The sequence below is a fragment of the Curcuma longa genome, chromosome 6, assembly GCF_044706935.1.
Source record: "Curcuma longa cultivar G26 ecotype Majalengka, Jawa Barat chromosome 6, ITB_CL_G26_1.1, whole genome shotgun sequence".
Lineage (NCBI taxonomy): Eukaryota > Viridiplantae > Streptophyta > Magnoliopsida > Zingiberales > Zingiberaceae > Curcuma > Curcuma longa.
Window position 1 is genome coordinate 9,003,650 of NC_133866.1, and position 22,265 is coordinate 9,025,914.

The window sequence follows — 22,265 nt, forward strand, 5'->3', positions numbered from 1 at the left end:
ATATGCCAAAAGGTGGACTTTTATAAGCGCCCCTTTGCTAGCCTACCAAATTCATCAGTCCCCTAATAACTTCCCGCTCTTTTAGTGTATCATTCTTTTAAAAATCATCTATTGTTTGTTTCCCGTTCTCATGTTGATGATTCCTTTAATACATAAATCCTTTGATTCATTTGTTCATAAAGTTCCCATCTAGTGCTTAAATAATTTTTTTTTCTTTGTTAGATCCACTTTATTACTTTTCATCATTATTCTATTTGTAAAATGGGTAATTTGAAGGCATGGACACATTTTTCTAGATTAATGGAGGAGTAAAACATTAAAGTGTTGCTTTTATGGCTTTCTACCACTCATATGACTTAGGTGAGGTTAAGGGATGACTCAAGAAGCGGTTAAGGGGTGGCGGATTACACTTTTTACTGAAGAAGTTAAGGGGTGCTATCTAAGATAAAAAATAAATCAAATATTCATAAATAAATTTGATATTCGATTTGGTAAAAATTTATATATGTTTATTTAATATATAAAAATGAATAAGTTTGAATAATTCTTTAAATTAAATGAATAAATTTGAATAAATTTATATTTAGTTCGTTAATATTTATGAATAAAAATTATGATTTATTCATGAATAATATTCATTAATAAAATTTATGAATTATATTCGTTAATAAAACTCTTATCAATATAGTAAATAAATAAAGAAACTTGTATGCTCAAGTTCAACAACCAATCAAACAAGTTTAAAAATATATAAATTTTAAATAATCATACAAGTTTGAATTGAAAGTTTGATAATATATAAACGAATTAAATTCAAGGCTTATATCAAGCATAAGTTTATAAAAAAGAAACAAAGCCAAACTCGAATAATTATTTCAATGTTTTGATTCATTTTAATTTGATTCGATTTGGCATGACTCGATTATCTTATCAAATAAGTTTGAATGCTATAAAATTTGACTCGGCTTAGCTTGTTCACACACCTAGTGCTATCACATTTTCATTTGGACGGTTGGAAAAGACCATCGTGAAGGAGTAAGGAATTTTATTGAAAAACAGCTTGATGACCTACAAATCAAATTGAAAGCGTGAAGGGCATATGGACTGTAATGGGGTCATATTAAGTGATCTTTCAGCCGATAAAATAAAAATACGAGATATTATATTATTCCAATTTAAGTACTAGAAGAATATCATAGTATGTTTTAAAAAAAACAATATTTTAAGGATCTTTCACTGTTTAAAATCCACGAGGAAAAATACTTGTAAACTCCTAGAAACACTTTGAATGCTTTGGTGTACCTATATTATCATTTTATCACTTGAAGGCCATTAGCTTATTTCTGAAAAAAAAATGATGATGTTCTGATGTGAAAATGAAGAAAAAGGTTTCACATAACCATTTTGATCATTAAGCTTCTATCAAAATATTTTTTTTTAAAAAAATAAAAAATATTTTGATGACAACTAAAACGTAAGAGCATAAATGAAATTCAAAGAGTGCTTGGTTTTACAAAGTCATTGTGGCTACCAGAAAATCATCAGTATCAAAAAGTAAAGGCCTCAACAGATTCCTAGGACCCTTAAGTTGTGGCCACCAAAGAATTTTCTTTGTAGCATTTAAGGAGAAGAAAGAAGACACAAATTGAATTAGAGGACAATGAAAAAGTTAAGTGCAGTAAATGCAAGGAGCTTAAGGCATAACATATGATTTTATATAGTGCCTGTAGTTAACTAATCTTGTGCAGCTAATTAATGATTTAAATGACAATAGCCTTTTCGTCGTCGTTGTTGTAATGAATATTGTTGGTGTTGTTGTAATGGACAATCTGCTAATGTGTAAACAAGGTTACTATTGTGCAAAGTCTATTTGCTAATAAAATTAGACAATATATTTTGGATAAATCAGAATACAAGCTTTTTTCTTACTCGTAGAGGGGAATAAACACTCTTCTTTTTCATTCATTCTTTCTCGTCAACAAAAAGTTAGCGAATAATGCAATATAAATACAATAAAAAAATACGTGACATTTTATGTGGTTTGGCAGTCATGGGATTCTTACTTTACGATCTATGATATGTTGGTGGATTACTTCCTATATCCTCTATTTTTTAAAAAAATTCTTTTGAGAGTGAAGAAATCTTTTACAATACCTATTATTATAACAATGATAAATACAAAAGAATACAATGTAAAGAATAATTACACAACAGAAGTCTTTCTCTTATTTACTTGTTGCTTGCTTTAGTTGTTCTTTCATGCTTTTGAAACTTTGACCAGGATCTTCCAGCAACATTCAAAAGGCTCTCAAAATCTGCTTGTAAAACCTTCAAGCTCTCCTCCATTTATAAGCAACTTGTTGTTTTAGAAATTTCCCATCAGTTGTTTGGTAACACATATCAGTCAACTGCTATTTTGTCAATCAATCATCGATGGTCAATTATGATCCACAAGTCTCCAACAAGGTGCATCAGCTGGATGTCGCATATAGGCATCACGTACTCTTTTATCAGCATGCCAAGTTAACTCCTTAGATATTTCCTTACTCCGAAACATTCTTTGAAATCTAGGAATAGGAGGAAAGTACCATAAAATCTTTGCAGGGACTCCTTCAATTATCCTTGAATTCTTGGCCAACTTCCACCTTGACATCCCACAAGTAGGACAATCGATAAAATCCTCATACTCCTTCCAGTATAGGACACAATCATTAGGGCAAGCATGTATTTTCTTATAAGTCATCCCCATTGCACATAAGCTTTTCTTTGCATCATATAAAGATAAAGGCAATTCATTGCTAGCAGGAAGCATTTCTCCAAACAAGATAAGTAGGTCAGTAAAACTATTATCACTCCAGCTGTATTTCGCCTTCAAGTTATATAACTGCACAATTGCAGATAACTTTGTAAATTTAGTACACCCAGGATACAGAGGTTTTTCAGCATCCTCAAGTAATTTTATAAATTGATCTGGATTCTGCGAACTTTCATAAGCCGCGTGTACCATATCTACAGGGTCATCAGCAGCAAAATAGTTTTCACATTCTCCATATGCATCTTTCTCTTTCTTTAAATCCCCTAATATAGAGTCTTCCCCATGCCATATCCATTTTTTGTATGTTAAGTCTATACCATTGTAGTACACATGTGCCCTTATGCTGTTAATATTATTGTTCCATAGATTACCACATTTCGTACAAGGACAAGGTATACTAGTAGGATTAGCAGCATGTTGCAGCGAAAATTGCATAAAAGATTCCAATCCAAGTCCAAACTCATGTGATAATCTATCCTTTGACATCCATGCTTTGTCCATTTTGTTGTCTGTATGAAGGAATAAGATTATGTTAAATAGCTTCTTGGTATTTGGTATAAAATAAATGCTCTATTGGCTTCACCTACCTGGTGTACTTAATTACTCGAGGCATTCCCTATTTAGCTAAATAAAAATTGATTATAATCAAATATTCCTTAAAATATTCCTAGCACTCAAATAGAACTTGTTACAATGAGCAGACAGTTAAATTTGAAATCACTGTACTTAAACAAGAGGAAATTTTATCACATCTTAACTGTCATATCTAGTGAAACAAGAACCTATATAAGTGAAACAAGGCTAAAACTATTTGAGCAAAAGAACCTATATAAGTGAAACAAGGCTAAAACTATTTGATTGATATTTTTGCAATTTTACCCCCAAAGTGGGAACTAGTTTTGTTGGTGCAAGAAGCACAGCATCTTGCCTTAGGTTTCGATGTTTGACAATGTACCTAAGGTCTGGTCAGTTTGACCAAGGGTTGACCCAAACAGGATCTGATGTTTGGGTGTGTGGATGTGAGCAAGTCTAGTCGGTTGACTAGCGAGAAGTCCTAGTTGGTCAAACTAGGCAGAGGAAGTCCTAGTTGGTTAAACTAGGCAAGGGAAGTCCTAGTGAGTGAAGCTGGGCAAGGGAAGTCCTAGTTGTAGGCTAGGCAAAGGAAAGTCCTGGTTTGGAAGATCAGGCAGAAGTCTTGGCAGAGTCAACGTGCACCAGGCAAGATCTGGACTTGGGTCAGGAGGACCAAGTTGCAGAAAGCTGGACTTAGGTCAGGAGGACGAGTTGCAGCAGAAGACTGGACTGTAGGTCAGTTGCAGTTAAAGTCCTGGGGGGCAAAGACAGAGCCGAGCACAAGTCCAACAAGTCTGGAGGACTTGGTTGGCATAAATTCTCCAGAATGGAGTGGGTTAGACTAACCCAGGATTTCGGTAGAAATCTGAAGTTAGACCACCCACTAGGTAAGCCTTTAGGTTGTTTTGTTTGCTTGCTTGTATACTTATCTTGCAGGTACCAGGAGCTGGAAGCAAGAGGAAAAAGTAGAGGTGAAGCAAGCAAAGTCAACTCAAAGTCAAGCTAAAGTCAACTCAGGTCAAACTTGGGTTGAGTCGACTCAACTGGAGTTTTGAGTCGACTCGGCAGTGGAGTCGACTCAGATCGAGTTTTGAGTCGACTCAGGCTGACGCAGACTCAAGCAGAGTCAAGGCTTATCGCAGTTGACGCCACGGCAGCTGGAGTCGACTCAGAAGGGCATTTGAGTCGACTCAGACAGCAGATAACGAACAGAGATAAAGTTTTATCTGCCACGTCAGCTGGAGTCGACCCAGATGGGCATCTGAGTCGACTCAGGACCACTATATATGGAGGCTTCGACCAGCAGCCTTCAATATCCAATTCTACGCCTCCATTCTTACACGTGCTGCCGCCGAACGCGAACGGGACCAGACAACTGCCGCCGGGGAAGATCCAGGAGGAGCGTTGGGCGCTCAGGACCTCTCAGATCCGGCCGTACATTTGGTTCTACCTTTTTAATTACTGCACTTATTTTATCAGTTATTGTTTGTGATTTACGGACTGTAAGACGGGTTTCTCCACCTCCGAACAAGGTTCGGGAAGGAGACCATAGTGGACGGACGTTGCCGTGCATAGGCCTTGGACGTACTAACCCTGGGGGGTTGGGAACCAAGTAAAAAATCCCGCGTGTCCCTTCTGTGTTTTTATTCTAATTTCCGCTGCCAAGTATTTTTACAGAACGAACGAATTTTCAACGAACGCGAACGCGCTATTCACCCCCCCTCTAGCGCTAATCCAGATCCTACAATTGGTATCAGAGCCGGTGCGCTCTCGATTGGACTAACCGCCAAGGGAGCAAGACGGCGAAGATGGAGGGGGAAAAAGGTAATGTTTTTAAATATTAATTTTAAAATTCATATAATATGTTTTAAGTGCAGGGAGAGAGGGCACTACAAAAATAAGTGTCCTACTCGTAAGATTCGGACGGCACCACCGGCGGCAAAGGGGCAACCGATGCCAGGAGCCCGGAGAAACAAGGACCACATCCAGTGCTTCAAGTGCCAGAAATTCGGCCACTACAAGAACCGGTGCCCGGAGAGGAAGACGGCGAAAAAGCCTTCTGAATTGGGGGAAGCGATTTTTCCGGTAAGTTCTGCAAAATTACGAAAATACCCCTAGGTTGCATGATCATGCTAGTTTTACTATTTCTGCAAATTTGGATATTTTAGACAATTTAGATAATTTTTCTAAGAAAAATTCAAATTTAGAAGATAAGAAAAATTCAAATTTAGAAGATAAGAAAAATTCAAATTTAGAAAATAAGAAAAATTCAACCCTAGAAAATTTAGGAAATTTGAATCTAGATCCTAAAATTAAGGAAATCTCATCTAATTTGGATAAATCAATTAATAAATTCAAATTAAATAATAATTTAACAAATTCAAATTTAACCGATTCAAATATGAATAATTCAAATTTAAATAATTTAGAAAATTTGAAAAATTCAAACTCAAATTTTAATAAATTGAAAAATTCTAATCTAAATCCTAAAATTAAGGATAACTCATCTAACCTAGATAAATTAATTAATAAATCCGAATTAAATAATAATTTAACTAATTCAAATTTAACCAATTCAATTATTAAAAATTCGAATTTAAATAATTTAGATTTATCTCAAATAAATAAAAAATTTGAACAAGTTTTTAACTCATCCAACCAAGATAATGATAAACTTAATGATTCAACTTTAATTAATTTAAAAATTCCGAAAATTATTAAAAATTCAAACGAACAAGATAAGAATGATAAAAATCAAGATAATTTGACTATTTCAAATTTACCAAGTAATTCGAAACTAAAAATTAAAAATTCATGATCAAAACCTATCAAATAATAATTCAAATAATTCGAAATTAAAAATTCATGATAATCAAGAAAAATTTAAATTTCAACAAGATAAATAATAAAATTAATAAAAATTCGAAATTAAATAAAATTAATTATAATTCTGTACCTTTTAATTATGACACATTAAATAACTCCACTTTAAGTGAAGAAAAATTATATTCAATAATAACTAACTTAGCTAAGAAATTAGTTAAGACCGAAGACGAGGCTAAATCACTCCAAAAGAAGGTAGGACTTCTCAAGGAGAAATTAAAATAAATTAAAATTCTAATAATTCCAAGAAAAAATTAAAATCTAAAATTCAAAATTAAATCCTAAAATTTAGGAAACAAATTTTAACAATTCAAATCAAATCTAAAACTAATCCAACAAATTAAATTAATTAATAATAATTCAAACCTAAATTAATAATTCTTAATTAATAATCAAAATTCGAAATTAATTAAAATTAAATTAAAATTCAAAATTAAATTAAAATTAAATTAAAATTAAATTAAATTAAAATTAAATTAAAATTCAAATTAAATTAAAAAATTCAAATTAAATTCAAATTAAATTAAAATAAAATTAAATTCAAATTAAATTTAAAATTAAATTCAAATTAAATTAAATTAAAATTAAATTAAAATTAAATTAAATTAAAATTAAATTAAATTAAAATTAAATTAAATTAAAATTCAAAATTAAAATTAAATTAAATTAAAATTAAATTCAAATTCAAAAGTCATAAACTAAATAATAAATTACTTTTAATTATGAAACTAAATTAAAATATTACCAAATGAAACATAAAATTAAATAAAACTCAAAATGTGTCAAAGTGGGTTGACACATTCGCGGGTCCACACGAAATGTATCAAATCGAGAATTTGATACATCCTTAGAAATCAAAAATTATTGCGTGAATTGTTTGACTCATGCATACTTGCCATGACATGCATCTGCTTTATTTTAAAATGCATATAACATGCCATGTCATCATGTTTACTTTCTGCTTAACTTAGAACGGTTAGTTAAGGACAAATGAATAGTTGACACTTGCCAACCTAGTACCAGGGTGGGGCGAGATGATAGTACGTCAGGGAGGTTTAGGTTAAGTGGTCAAGAAGGGTAAGGAGTACCTGACTTGATTCACTTGATCTAACCAAACTAACCGAAGCTACCTCGCCACATCCTAGACTAGTTAGACCAAAGTTTCTCAAGAAAATTGGCTAAGTTTATAATTTCTCAAATTGATTTTGTCTAGAAAGTGGTTGTTGTTCCAATAAGGCTTCGGCCAAAGAAGGCCACTGTGCCTCGCCACCAACTGGAAATCAGTTTTTGAAATGTGAACTTAATCAATTGACGGTTAAACTTGAATCTAACACAAGGTCAAAGATTCAATAGAACTTAACTTAAACTTAACCAAGATAAAATTGACAACTCATCTCACAGAACCTATAAGGTAACTCCTGTTTGCCATGTACTGAGGCACTTAGAACGGGTGAGATGATAAGGACTTTAAAGGACAAATTTTTGAAAATCTTTTCAAAATCTATTATATATATTTTATAAAAACTATTTTTGAAAATTGATATTTCCTTGAGTTTCATGCTTGCTGGGTGTATTTATAATACAATTTTCAAAACCCTATACATTTGAAAACTTGGTTGACCAACACATTAGACACAAACCTTTAGGTCAACACTAAGTCTAAGTACCCTAAGACACATAGGCAGAAAATCCTTGTGGTCAACAAGGATGTCTAAGAGAGTGTCTGGTTCAGGGGGAGGTCATTCTTGAAAGACACATATTTTAAAAAAAGACCTCTTTAAAACTAAGTTTAAAATTTTCTAAAATCTTTTGAAAGAATCTTTTTGAAATCTATTTTATAATTGGTCTTTTAACTTGGAACAACTCCTAAAGACACATAGGGAGATTGACTTGTGGTCAACAAGCAACCCTAAGGAAGTGTCAGATTTAGGGGGAGCCCAAGCTTAAAAGTTCAATTAATAATATCTTAAAAATTAATTGCTCTAATTTGATTTAGATTAACCTCTAAGACATTTAGGGAGTCTACCTTGTGGTCAACAAGGAGCCCTAAGGTAATGTCAGATTTAGGGGGAGATCCAAAATCAAAAAGAGCATAACTATCATTTAAAAAAAAACTTATTTTGAAAAATCTCTTTAAAAATATTTATTTACTCTATTGATTTAGACTAATCCCTAAGACACTTAGGGAGTTTGCCTTGTGGTTAACAAGGAGCCCTAGGAAAGTGTCAGGTTTAGGGGGAGGTTAAAAATCGAAAGAGTAAAAATTATTTTCCTCTTAAATCTGTTTGAAAAACCTCTATATTTTCAAAATTAATATATTCTTTTTGATTTAGAATCAAACCCTAAGACACATGGGGAGTTTGCTTTGTGGTTAACAAAGGGCCCCGAGAACGTGTCTAGTTAAGGGAGAGATTTTAATTTAAAAAGAATAATAAATACTTTTTCAAAAAACCTATCTATCTTCTTTAAAAATTACTATACTCTTTTTCTTTTAGGTCAAACCCTTAGACACACAGGGAGATTGCTTTGTGGTCAACAAAGAGCCCTGAGGACGTGTCAGGTTAAGGGGGAGATTCTAACTTAAAAAGACAATAACTAATTTTCAAAATCTAATATTTTGCAAAAAAAAACTTTTGAAACCCTATATTTGAAAACCTCTTTCGAAAATCATTTTTGAAAATTATTTTACCAATTTATTTTTGAAAATCCTTTTGAAAATGTTTTTGAAAATTTGACTTCAATCACTTTACAAAATAACTTTGAAAATTTACTTTTGCAAAAAAAAAATTACCATTTCAAAACTTATTTCAATCTACTATGGTCTTTCAAGAATTGTCAAGGACTTAGTTGTGACCATAGGGAGACCATTATTGTTGGTGCAAGGAAAATCCACTTAATATTATTTTGACTTATAAAAGTGGTTTTTGATGTGTGACAAGGGGGAGAAAAGGGACTTAAGTTAATACATATAAAATTCTCCCAGGTTTAAACCCTGACCTATTATTAACTTAAGAATTGTCAAACATCAAAAAGGGGGAGATTGTTGGTGCAAGAAGCACAGCATCTTGCCTTAGGTTTCGATGTTTGACAATGTACCTAAGGTCTGGTCAGTTTGACCAAGGGTTGACCCAAACAGGATCTGATGTTTGGGTGTGTGGATGTGAGCAAGTCTAGTCGGTTGACTAGCGAGAAGTCCTAGTTGGTCAAACTAGGCAGAGGAAGTCCTAGTTGGTTAAACTAGGCAAGGGAAGTCCTAGTGAGTGAAGCTGGGCAAGGGAAGTCCTAGTTGTAGGCTAGGCAAAGGAAAGTCCTGGTTTGGAAGATCAGGCAGAAGTCTTGGCAGAGTCAACGTGCACCAGGCAAGATCTGGACTTGGGTCAGGAGGACCAAGTTGCAGAAAGCTGGACTTAGGTCAGGAGGACGAGTTGCAGCAGAAGACTGGACTGTAGGTCAGTTGCAGTTAAAGTCCTGGGGGGCAAAGACAGAGCCGAGCACAAGTCCAACAAGTCTGGAGGACTTGGTTGGCATAAATTCTCCAGAATGGAGTGGGTTAGACTAACCCAGGATTTCGGTAGAAATCTGAAGTTAGACCACCCACTAGGTAAGCCTTTAGGTTGTTTTGTTTGCTTGCTTGTATACTTATCTTGCAGGTACCAGGAGCTGGAAGCAAGAAGGAAAAGTAGAGGTGAAGCAAGCAAAGTCAACTCAAAGTCAAGCTAAAGTCAACTCAGGTCAAACTTGGGTTGAGTCGACTCAACTGGAGTTTTGAGTCGACTCGGCGGTGGAGTCGACTCAGATCGAGTTTTGAGTCGACTCAGGCTGACGCAGACTCAAGCAGAGTCAAGGCTTATCGCAGTTGACGCCACAGCAGCTGGAGTCGACTCAGAAGGGCATTTGAGTCGACTCAGACAGCAGATAACGAAAAGGATAAAAGTTGATCTGCCACGTCAGCTGGAGTCGACCCAGATGGGCATCTGAGTCGACTCAGGACCACTATATATGGGGACTTCGACCAGCAGCTTCAATATCCAATTCTACGCCTCCATTCTTACACGTGCTGCCGCCGAACGCGAACGGGACCAGACAACTGCCGCCGGGGAAGATCCAGGAGGAGCGTTGGGCGCTCAGGACCTCTCAGATCCGGCCGTACATTTGGTTCTACCTTTTTCATTACTGCACTTATTTTATCAGTTATTGCTTTATGATTTACGGACTGTAAGACGGGTTTCTCCACCTCCGAACAAGGTTCGGGAAGGAGACCATAGTGGACGGACGTTGCCGTGCATAGGCCTTGGACGTACTGACCCTGGGGGGTTGGGAACCAAGTAAAAAATCCCGCGTGTCCTTCTTGTTTTTCTAATTTCCGCTGCAAGTTTTTTACAGTTTCGAACGAATTTTCAACGAAAGCAATACGCGCTATTCACCCCCTACGTGGTGGATGCTGGTCGATCACTGATCGACCAGCTTGATCGACCTGGTCGATCAGCTGGTCGATCAGCAGGTCGATCCACTGATCGACCGCTGGTCGATCAGGGCAAGCTGATCGACCAGCTGGTCGATCAGCTCCCTGACGTCGACCGCTGATCGATCAGCTAGCCGTGATCGACCATGTGGTCGATCAGGCCCGACGTATCCGTGGAGATCTCTGCCTGGGGAAAGCAGCATCTTGGCCGGGAAAATATACTACCTTACCCGGGAAGAAGTTCATCTTAGTCGGGAGAGTAGGTTGGCCGGGAAAAAGAGAAGTGAAGCTGAGAAGAAGAGAAGTGAAGCCGGGAAGAAGAGAAGAGTATCGAGAGAAAGTTGCCCGGGAACTTGACCGGGAGTAATAAGTTTTTGCCCGGGAGAAGTAAGATCTTGCCCGGCAAGGAGATTAACTTCGTCGAGAGACGTTTGGCCGGGAGAAGAGATGTTTGGCCGGGAGAAACAAAGCCGAGAGAAGCTTGTCCGGGAGAATGCTTGGATAGCCTGACTTCTGTCCGGAGGAGAGTGTCTTAACCGGAGAAGTGAGATCTTGCCCGGGAGATGTAAGATCTTGCCCGGGAAAGTGATTATCTGATCAGGAGAGGTGAGGCCGAGAAGGTATTGCCCTTGGCCGAGAGATAAGAAGCCTTGGTGGCTCGGGACTGTGATAGCCGGGAGCTTGGTGCTCGTGGGCGAATGGAGAGAGCTTTGGTAGCTCGTCTCCGGATTGGTCCAGAAGGAGCCTTTGTGGCTCAGGACCGAAGTAGCCGAGAACTTGGTGTTCGTGGGCGAATGGAGAGAGCTTTTGTAGCTCGTCTCCGAGATGGTCCAGGAGGAGCCTTGGTGGCTCAGGACCGGATTGGCCGGGAGCTTGGTGCGAATGGCCGGGACAGGTGGGGAGAGCTTTGGTAGCTCGGCTCGGGACCGTGAGCTTTGGTAGCTCGACTTCAGGGAGCCTTGGTGGCTCAGAACCTGAGTGGCCGGGAGCTTGGTGCGAATGGCCGGATGGTCCGGGAGAGCTTTGGTAGCTCGGCTCGGGACCGTGAGCTTTGGTAGCTCGATTTCAGGGAGCCTTGGTGGCTCAGAACCTGAGTGGCCGGGAGCTTGGTGCGAATGGCCGGATGGTCCGGGAGAGCTTTGGTAGCTCGGCTCGGGACCGTGAGCTTTGGTAGCTCGATTTCAGGGAGCCTTGGTGGCTCAGAACCTGAGTGGCCGGGAGCTTGGTGCGAATGGCCGGATGGTCCGGGAGAGCTTTGGTAGCTCGGCTCGGGACCGTGAGCTTTGGTAGCTCGATCTCAGGAGGAGGGCCTTGGTGGCTCGGTCTCCTGATTCCTCAAGAGGAGGGCCTTGGTGGCTCGGTCTCTTGATTCCAGGAGGAGGGCCTTGGTGGCCCGGTCTCCTGTTTGGTCCGAGAAAGCTTTGGTAGCTTTGCTCGTGACCTGGACTTTAATGTTTTATCCATCCTTATACTATGTCCTTGTGCTAGAATGTTTTTAATGCTGCTTTTGAGTGTGCAGATATACAGGACAGGTTATGGAGGGAAATTCAAATGGATGGTGAGAGTTCCAAGGCGGGCTTTTGAGCTGTCTCTTCTGCAGGGAGAGTTCTGTGACAACGGACGGCAGCTGGTGTCAGAACAGTGCAGGGATCCGTTGGGCACAAGAACCAAGCAGAGGCTATAAGAGAAGCAAGAAGCAGCGCTGAGGAAAGAGAGACTCACGCATTTACTGTTGATCATCCTTGAGAGCTCAGAAGCGCCATTGCCAATCTTACGAGAGCCTGATCGTGAATCAAAGAAGAGGAAACAAGAGCAACGTCCTGTGTTTGGAGGAACAGGCTTGTGCAAGCTGTTCTTGTTGGCTCTGTCTAGAGCAACGTCCTGTGTTTGGAGGAACAGGCTGAGCAGCAAGCGGTTCTTGTTGTCTCTGTTGTCCGATCTTTGATTCATTGTATTCTCCTTGTCTTGAGCTTATCTTTGTATCATTTGAGACAATCTGTGGAGAGGTTCCTCCACCGAGAAGGAGAAGATTATAGCCGATATTTATCGGGGTCTGATCTACCGAAAGATCGAGGGATCGTCCACCTTACGGACACGCCGAGGAGTAGGAGCATCATCTCCGAACCTCGTAAATCCTTGTGTTAGTGTGCTGATTTCAGTCTTCGTATTTCTGATTAATCATTCCGCTGTGCTAACGAAGACGAAGCAAGAAAAAGCGAAAAGTGTGGACGGCTATTCACACCCCCCCTCTCTAGTCGGTATCCAAGAGATCCAACATTTATAATATGTTTGATTTTTGATTCAGATTTAACATGTTTAACAAAAAAAAATTGACAATTATGAATATATTAGTATATATTTACAATTATTAGAGATTTAGGGATAGATCGAGAGGTTAACTCTAGTATCAGATCTATAAAATACTTAATGTTTGCTCAGGGAAGTAATTGAAACTTTCTCGAGGATAACATTAGTTGTCATATCATGTAAAAGGTTTATCCTAATTCAATTAATATGAGAATAGTGATCACATTAGAGTAGATACATCGATGCATTTCGAAAGGAAATATTGATTACCTTAAGATAAATCACATTCAAATATAATCTAACATTGAGGTAAAAGAAGGAATTATAATTAAACCTAGGATAGTAAAAAATTAGATTTTTCCATTGCTTTACATTTAATTCAATTAATTTTACTTACTTCGTTTCTCTTGTGCCTTCTTGGGCTTTTGCTCTGAACGATGCAGTCTCCACGTTTTGCTCTCCTTCAATCCCTCTCCTCCTCACCCTCTCTCTTCTCTCTTTCTCTAGGGTTCTTCTCATTCCTGATCCAAATCCCGACCTCGAATTGCTCCTCCGCTTTTCGTGATTGAGTGCAAGCTCCGAGATGAGCGTAGTCGGCTTTGACGTCGGCAATGACAGCTGCGTCATCGGCACCGTTCGGCAGCGCGGCATCGACGTCCTCCTCAACGACGAGTCCGAGCGTGAGACTCCGGCCGTGGTCTGCTTCGGCGATAAACAGCGTTTCATCGGGGCTGCCGGCGCTGCTACCGCCTCCCGCTTCCCCAGAGACACCGTCTCCCAAGTCAAGCGCCTCATTGGCCGCCCTTTCCGCGATCCCGTTGTTCAGGATGACCTTCGCCGCCTCCCATTCAATGCCTCCGAGGCCCCTGATGGAGGGATCTTGCTCCGCGTCAATTTCCTGAACGAACAACGCTCTTTCACCCCCGTCCAGATCCTCGCCATGCTCCTCGGTCACCTCAAGCAGATCTCGGAGAAGAACCTGGAGACAGTGGTCATCGATTGCGTCATTGGGATTCCTTCCTACTTCACCGATATCCAACGGAGGGCCTATCTCGATGCTGCTGCAATTGCTGGCCTGAACCCGCTGCGATTGATGCACGACTGTGCTGCGACCGCATTAGGGTATGGAATCTATAAGACCGATCAGCTCCCACGGGGGTCTTCCTCCTGTGTAGTTTTTATCGATATTGGTCATTGCGACACCCAGGTTTCTGTTGTGAGCTTCGGATCTGACAAAATGAATGTTCTATCACATGCTTTCGATGCAAATTTGGGTGGGAGGGATTTCGATGAGGTGTTGTTCAACCACTTTTCTGAGCAATTCAAGGAGCAGTACAAGATTGATGTACATTCTAATGTACGAGCCAGCATCAGGTTGAGGGCTGCTTGTGAGAAACTGAAGAGGGTTCTAAGTGCAAACCTGGAGGCACCCCTGAATATAGAGTGTTTGATGGACGAGAAAGATGTGAAGGGGTACATCAAGAGGGAAGAATTTGAGAGATTATGCACAAGTTTGCTTGACAGGCTTTTGGAACCATGCAGACGGGCTTTAGAACATTCGGGACTGAAACATGATAAAATCAACGCCATTGAACTTGTTGGCTCTGGGTCCCGAATCCCTGCAATAACAAGGATTTTGACAGAGTTCTTTAGGAGGGAGCCAAGCCGAACTCTCAATGCTAGTGAATGTGTTGCTAGGGGTTGTGCCCTTCATTGTGCTATGCTAAGTCCCACATTCAAGGTCAGGGATTATGAGGTGAGAATTTCTACTTTTATAATGTTCCACTATTGTGGTTGTCTAGTTCCACAGAACTTGATTTCCAAATCCTAATTTATTTGCCATATAGTCTTGTTTAATGACATCATTGCTATGCCCATGACTCATCATTTGTCTGCCCGTGCCAAACACTTTGGACTTTGGCTAATCACATGATGTTCAGTAAGGTTTAACATAGTTGAGGTTAATGTAGAGGGCATATCAGACCATGAATCACTAAACAGGGACTGTCCTTGTTACCTAATCATTTAAGAGAAGTGTTCCCCAATCAGATATGTTAACATAGGTCTTGGAAGAAAGCTCTTTCCTGTGTAACCTTAAGTTGTAGAAGGATGACTACTTAGCTATTGAGCATTATAACTTGATTAGTAAAAACATGACAACGTCTTACATTATATTAAAGGGAAATTTATCAAAACACACCCTTAATTTTTTTAAGGGTGCTATCAATGCAGATGAAAGTTAGCCAAGCAATCATCTTTTCTATTATGTGCATTGGGGCTCTTTTGCTAGCCGCTCTTCTCAATAGCTAGTACTAGCCCTTTGGAAAGAGAAGGAATGAAAGTCTTCATAGGAATTCAATCAATAGGGAAGAGACCCTAAAACATGTGGAATACACATTTGACTTGTCCACAATTCCTATCCCATCTTTATATTGGACTTCAATAATACAAACAAAGAAGAGGACCCTATCAAGAATGCCCAACTTGATAATACGGAACTGACATACGCCATTGTTCTCATTTTTTACTAAAATGCACCCTTCTCTATTTGCTTTTTGTATTATACTTTTCAATTTAAATTTATTTGTGCCAAACTAGTCATAAGTAGATTCAAAAAATGGGTAAAAAAAAATGAAAGGAGTGCTCTGTTTTTAAGAAACAATAAAAGACTATCATTTTTTTTTCTAAAACTTCAGTTGGATGCCCCACCTATAGTTTTTTTGCCATAATTGCGCTCTAACTAACTACTACATCGTTACCTGCTCATAGAAAAATCATACACACCCACTCATGAGGCCGCTCAATCGGTCTAACACATGTATCTAAGCTGGTCAAACTTGCTACATAATATATAAATTTTAAAAAATATCGAAAAATCATCAAAATAAAATTTAAATTTTTTTAAAAAGTAATACAACGTTAAGTAATGTAAATTCTTCAATAAATTCTTAAAAATTTCTAAATGAGTTATAAATTTAAAAAATCATAAAACATCTAAAGTTTTAAAAATTTATAAGTTTACTACTAAGTGATTTGTTTAAAAAAAAATAAAATAGATCAAAGTGATACAATTTTGTAATAATTTAAGAGCATTTTTTTTTTCAAAAAATAAGTGAAATGTAAATAAAATATTGGATTATTTTAGCCAAAAATATAATGCTGAAATGCATTTTAAGTGGAAATGGTTTCACAGATAGGGCTTTTAAAGGAAACTGCCTATATAAGCTAATTTCGAAGTTAGCTTGTTGACTATGCAATCAACTTGCTAGCTGATTTTGAAATGGGCTTGTTTTGATGAAAGTGAGTTGTTTAAGCATCATTATGATATAACTATCCCCCAAATGCAGTTTTTTATGGGCTTGTTTTGATGAAAGTGAGTTGTTTAACCATTATGATATAACTATCCCCCAAATGCAGTTTTTTAGATGCAAATGAAATCGCACAAAATTCCCTGTGAAAATGTTGTCATGAACTGATTCCCAAATTAGCTTGTTGACCATTTTGCGCAGCTAGAGCAAGTTGATTTTAGATTTAGTTTATTTAGGCCAAAGTGAATTATTTATGCACCATTAGGACAGCACCCCAAAATGTATATTTTAGGTGAAAATGAATTCACACATACAATTTTAGCAAAAATGTTGTCATCTGGTTTGATGAAGGAAATTTTGACATGGAAGAGTAATGGTAAATGAGAAAGGGGTGGGGGTGTTTTTGGTAAAAATTGAAAACAGGGTGGGTTATAGTAAACTTGAAACCAGGGCCTTGTTTTGCTGTATTACCTATATTAAATTGGTAAATAATTCATAACCTGGGAATTCTATCTTGAAGCTTCAAGGTAAAGCTGTATGAGGATTTTGCTGGTTATATTGTTAATTTTGTCCACTTCATTATGTCAAATCCGGTATTAATACAAGGCACTTGCAGTGCTCTTATTATACTATGTGGCCATTTTCACAGATATATTGTTTATGGATTCGTATTAGCAATAAATTGAGACTGCATGCTTAGCCACATTTTTTTGATTTGCTTTCTTCATCAGCAAGAAATTGCTATGTACAGAAGTTTATATTTCATTCCTCTGACTATTTATGCTAAAACATGTCTTCAGTAACTTCATTAACACTATCTCAGGTTACTGTCATGGATTAACAAATTTCTCTATGCCGTCTACAACTATTGTATATTCCTGTCTTATTGGCAATATTTTCTCTCAAATATTGTGCAACATGGCAAAATACTAAGGGTTCCTGGTGTTGTATCTTATTTACACATATTACATGGTCACTTCATAAGTAGGGTAAGATTGCGTACTATAGACCTTTCCCTGGGATACCGCATTAGTAGGAGCTTCGTGCACTGGGTTGCCCTTATATAAGGTGACTTGTTTCATGAGTCTCTTGATAATATTGGGTTTGGATTGTGATGGATTTATATACACATGCCATTTTGGGTTGTGCCTCCATGAGAATAATTTTCTTTGTAGATTAATTCATATTTTTGCCCGTTTGCAGTTCAATGTCTCCGAGAGAATATTATTCTTCTTCTTCTAGATAGGGCTTAAATGTTTTACTAACAACTTTCCATTAGGTGCTACTTTTAGAAAAAGTTGAAACAGAAATAGCGAAACATGTATAGTGGTAATCTTTCATTATATGAAACTTCCATTTTTTGTTTTCAGTTTCAACCATTTTACTGTACATAGTCTTCTAATTTTGATACCTAAGCATGTTTATTGGTGATTGCAGGTGTCAGACTCTTTTCCTTTCTCAGTTAACTTTGCAATGGATGAAAATCCTATTACAACTGTGTCAACTAATGTTCTAATACGAAAGGGACAACTGATTCCAAGTGTTAAAGTGCTTTCTTTTTATCGAACTAATTCATTTAATATGGAAGCATTTTATGCCATCCAAAGTGAACTTCCACCTGGTGCCCCACTAAAAATCAGCTGCTATCAGGTAAACTATTAAGTTGCTGTAAAACATGCTTGTTAAGTTGTTTTATAATTGCTGTGTGCATGCATTACTATATTGATTGCTTAGATGCTTTATTGTTTGTTTATAGAAATTTCTGCATGTCATTCTAGTTTAATGATTTTTTTTTCAATATATGACATATTATAGTTAGAAACATGTGTACTTGGAGGTTTTTGAGGTGGGAAACAAGAGTTATCTGTGTGGGAGAGGAAGAACGAGAACACGATGCGGAATGGAAAATTCATCTTTGATACTGTTTGATACAACACCGAGAATGATCTCACACAAAGAATCTCACAAAGATGGAAAGTTTCATTCAATCAAAGAATATCCATTCCATGGGATGTAAACCTATTTTGCAAGCTAAACTATGAAGATTAAGTGATGCATCACAAAAAATTGTACTGCCAAAACTCTCATAACTCATTGAAGAGGAGAATATATTACTAAATTGAAAGATGATCAATTACAATTCTAACTCTTTAGTAAATTGATTATAAGATAAGTTCTTTTTAAAATAACAACCTATCTTATCCCCCCAAAAATCTAATAAACTTCTCTTAGCATTTAAAACAACTATTAAAATTTAACAAAATTGTAGAAGTTTAAAACTAAATTTTTTGAAATAAACCTTAAATTTATTCTCAAATACTGCATCATTCTCTCCAAACAAGGAGAACTCAACTTCGAACGAGTTGCTTGTGCTTTCTTTGGTTGTTCAAATACAAGTAGTTATTGCCTCGTGAGCATAATTCTTTCTTATCCTTTCTTAGATGGTCCCTCATGATACAAATATATATGATCTAGAAGTACTCTATGTAGCTCCCATATGACAAACTCAATGTTTAAAGATAGAGGCTCAAATTTATCTTAGGATGGCGTTGGGTTCTCTTGATCGGAGGGCAGCACAGGCTGCCCTTCAATGAAGATGATAGGTGTTATTGGAACTGTAGCTAACAATGTTTCCAGACAAAGTAGGCGATGTTATTTGGTGGGGAGTGTTGTTTGTCTCATTAATGCGACATGCAACACTGAGATCTTAGTGTGAGAAAAAGGGCTCACCTAAGTTGACGCTTTAGGGGCTTGCTTTAGCGGAATTGAAGTTGAGTGTAGCACATGGATGTCAGGGATGAGGCATTGGAGTCTTTGGGCAGTGACATGGCACGAGTCTTGCACTAGATGTGGGCAGGTGAAGTCCTTGCCTTCTCTGATCAGGGACTATGGGGAGGGGAAGGAACTCCCTTTGAGAATGAACGTAGAAGCATGAAGTCTGACATAGGATGCTCACGAACAGGAAGTAGGTTTGTGTGTGGAAGGGATGTCTTCGACCTTTGGGTTGCTCGAGGACAAAACAATAGGAAGAAAGAACAAGTATCCAAACTAGGATCGGCTTTGATACCGAAAATTCAACTCTTGACAAACAAAGTGGAAAAAATATTATTAAATTGAAGATAAATCAATAAAAGGGATCCTTCCCTTTTTGTAGATCCGGAATATAATGGCCGCGTCTTTATAAAAACATGACTGGATTTTTAAACCCTAACAAACTCTGGAAAAGGGAGAAAACGGTCATGAGAATGTTGCTGAGTGATGAAAGTATCATTTATTTCAGAAAGCAGCAGTTCTGCTGAGTATCACAACTGTGACAGTTCTATTGAATTAACAATCTTCCATCTTTTTTTATTTCAGAAAGCATTCATTTTCTATTATATAATTGAACTAGTTCATCGTACTTCACACTATTTGGTAGATTAATATTAAAGCTACATAATATAATATTATAATTGCTGTTCCTTCAGGTTGGCCCTTTTCCTGTTAATAAAGGAAAAAGGCATAAAGTTAAAGCAAAAGTTAGGTTGAATCTTCATGGAATTGTTTATCTGGATTCTGTCTCAGTAAGTACTAATGTTTGTTTATTTATGCTATTCTTGAAATACTGTAACAGCAATATTCATCTTTCTTAACTATGAGATTACATAATAAAACTGCTTCAGTTGATTGAAGATGAAAACAATGATCCAGTTTCAAGTGATGCAAGGCAAATGGATAAGATGGAAAATGAGTCCGCTTTCGAAGGGAAATCTGACATGGACAACAATGGAATAGTGGAAAATAATGAATTTGCGCCAGTGTTCTCAGTGAGTATCTGATGTCTCATAAACTCTTTAGTTGTAGGATTACCTTATTTTTCTTGACTTTTTCACTTTGAGTATACACATTTTAAATCTGATCAGGTCTAGGTGTTTCTTTTAGTAACCAACAAAGGTGATATATACAATTACCCTGAAAACAAGCATACACCATTATACATAGAAGAGTGGTAATATATGTAATAATGAGATAAGAAGATTAAGAGAGAAAAATGACAGAAGAATACCACCCATCAAATCAATACAAAAGCTTCACCATTACTACATCACCAGGCCATGGTAATGTAGATAGCATCTTAAAGGTTTCAAAAATTTCTACTCATATAGCATGAAGAATCTCATTTATTGAGTTTTAGTTAGAAAAATAATTATATCCCTTTGAATGGAGCTTCTTTCTTGATTTTTTGGTGCCATTCCAATCTGAAGTTTCCTTCTGTTAGCTAAGAGAATTTTGACCTGATTTTGTTAGGGTTAAGTGTCTCACAGATGCAGAATACTATTGGATATATTTTGGTTATATTGCTTTGAAATGAGTTAGATTGAGTTTTTTTTTTACGTTGAATTAGGCTGGTGAATTCTTTTCCTCATTTGGAAGCAGTGTTATGGCATGAACCATTTGCCAAGAGATATCTAGACAGGTCAATGGGAAATAAAATGTTGTGCAATTTCTGTATAACTCTGACATAGTCGAAATTGGATTAATTTAGTTCTTTTAAAATTTTGAGGTTAAAATATTTTAACTTTATTTAATTTTAAGAGTTGTTTTAGATTTTAAAGTTATTTAATTCTCTAAAAAATTGTTGTTGATATATTAGGGATAAGCAACATCATTGTTTTACAAGAAAATATTCTTATTGGGAATCTATAGAAGGGTTAGAATGCCTTTTTTCCCTCCTATTTCGCCAAGAGTTCATTTTTGGGTGGCACGATTAGTTCGTGTGTTGTACCAAGTGGGGTATCTAAGTCAAATTGTTGATTCAATCTCTTTTTACGCTTTATGCTTTGTGTCGCGTGTTTGTGTTTCTTAGAGATATTTCTATATCTTGGAAACGTTTGGTGTGGTTTCACACTTTGCATGTTTATTCCCAATCCTTCTGCAACATAATAGTCTTGAACTTGTTGATTGCCCCATCCACCGACATGGAACTCTTGTGCTCTCTTATTCATCCATCATTGCTCTACCACCTTATGGTTGATTTTGTTTGCCCCTTGGGTTGCCCATTGACCTCCTCTTCGATCCTTCTAGCAACAGAAGAAGTGTGTGCATTGCCCTCAGTGCGAATGTTCATCACTTGTGGTCCACATTGCCTCTATCACCTCCCCCTATTCATGCCAACTCTACCTCTTCTTTATTGAATCAACACCATCTTCTCCTCTGCTCCAACAAACCAGTTCTACTCCTGTGAGGAAGGAGGTGACAAATCTTGTTGCATGCCTTGTCTGTAAAGTGAACATAACACTAGAATCACCTTTGTCAGCTCACTATCTTTCATTCACCACCCATGAGTTTAAATATGAATATATTAATTATTATTATTTTATTAATATTTGATTGTTATAGATGCTTATTATTAAGTTATGTTTGACATATTGATTGTTAAGTTCAAATTTTGATATTATCTTGTGAATGTTTAATGCTTATTGAGTAAAAGTCAATTTAGGTTAGTTGAAGTCCAACAAGTAGACATGATAGGAACAAGTAGGTTTAAACTAGATTTAATTTGGATTTATTTTGATGAATTTAAAATTAAATCAAATTTATATATATAATAGTTTAATTCATAGTAGTATATTTTATAAGGTTAGAAATTATATTATATTTATTTTCTATTTTTCTTTACAATTTGTTTTCTCTATCTTGAAGAGTTTTTTTCTCTGTTTACCTCGTGGACAGATAGATTAACCATCCTTAAAGAGGTAAACATGTGTTTTTCTTTCTATTTACTCTTATGGACGGATGAAGGAGGAAAAAAATAACAAGGAGGAAAAAAATTAACAAATAAAGGAAAAAAATTAAGAAGAGGGAAAGAAATAGAGAAAGGAATTGAAATTAACTTTCTAATAAAAAATAGAAATGAAAAATTAAAAAAGGTGATGCA

The 22,265-nt window shown here is 36.9% G+C and overlaps 2 protein-coding genes across 2 annotated transcripts in view; one reads left to right on the plus strand and one right to left on the minus strand.

Moving 5' to 3' along the window:
* Nucleotides 1–2,437: 2,437 nt before the first annotated feature.
* Nucleotides 2,438–3,316, minus strand: LOC141830561 (uncharacterized). Its single transcript, XM_074717967.1, has one exon. It carries the CDS (start codon nucleotides 3,314–3,316, stop codon nucleotides 2,438–2,440), a length of 879 nt encoding a protein of 292 aa, XP_074574068.1.
* A 10,160-nt stretch (nucleotides 3,317–13,476) lies between these two features.
* Nucleotides 13,477–22,265, plus strand: part of LOC141830694 (heat shock 70 kDa protein 16) — a 38,913-nt gene continuing 30,124 nt past the window's right edge. Inside the window, exons 1-4 of the mRNA XM_074718111.1 lie at nucleotides 13,477–14,796; nucleotides 17,786–17,998; nucleotides 19,816–19,911; nucleotides 20,011–20,154. Coding sequence (XP_074574212.1) covers nucleotides 13,624–14,796; nucleotides 17,786–17,998; nucleotides 19,816–19,911; nucleotides 20,011–20,154 — 1,626 coding nt within the window. The 5' untranslated portion in view covers nucleotides 13,477–13,623. The remainder of the gene's footprint in view (nucleotides 14,797–17,785; nucleotides 17,999–19,815; nucleotides 19,912–20,010; nucleotides 20,155–22,265) is intronic.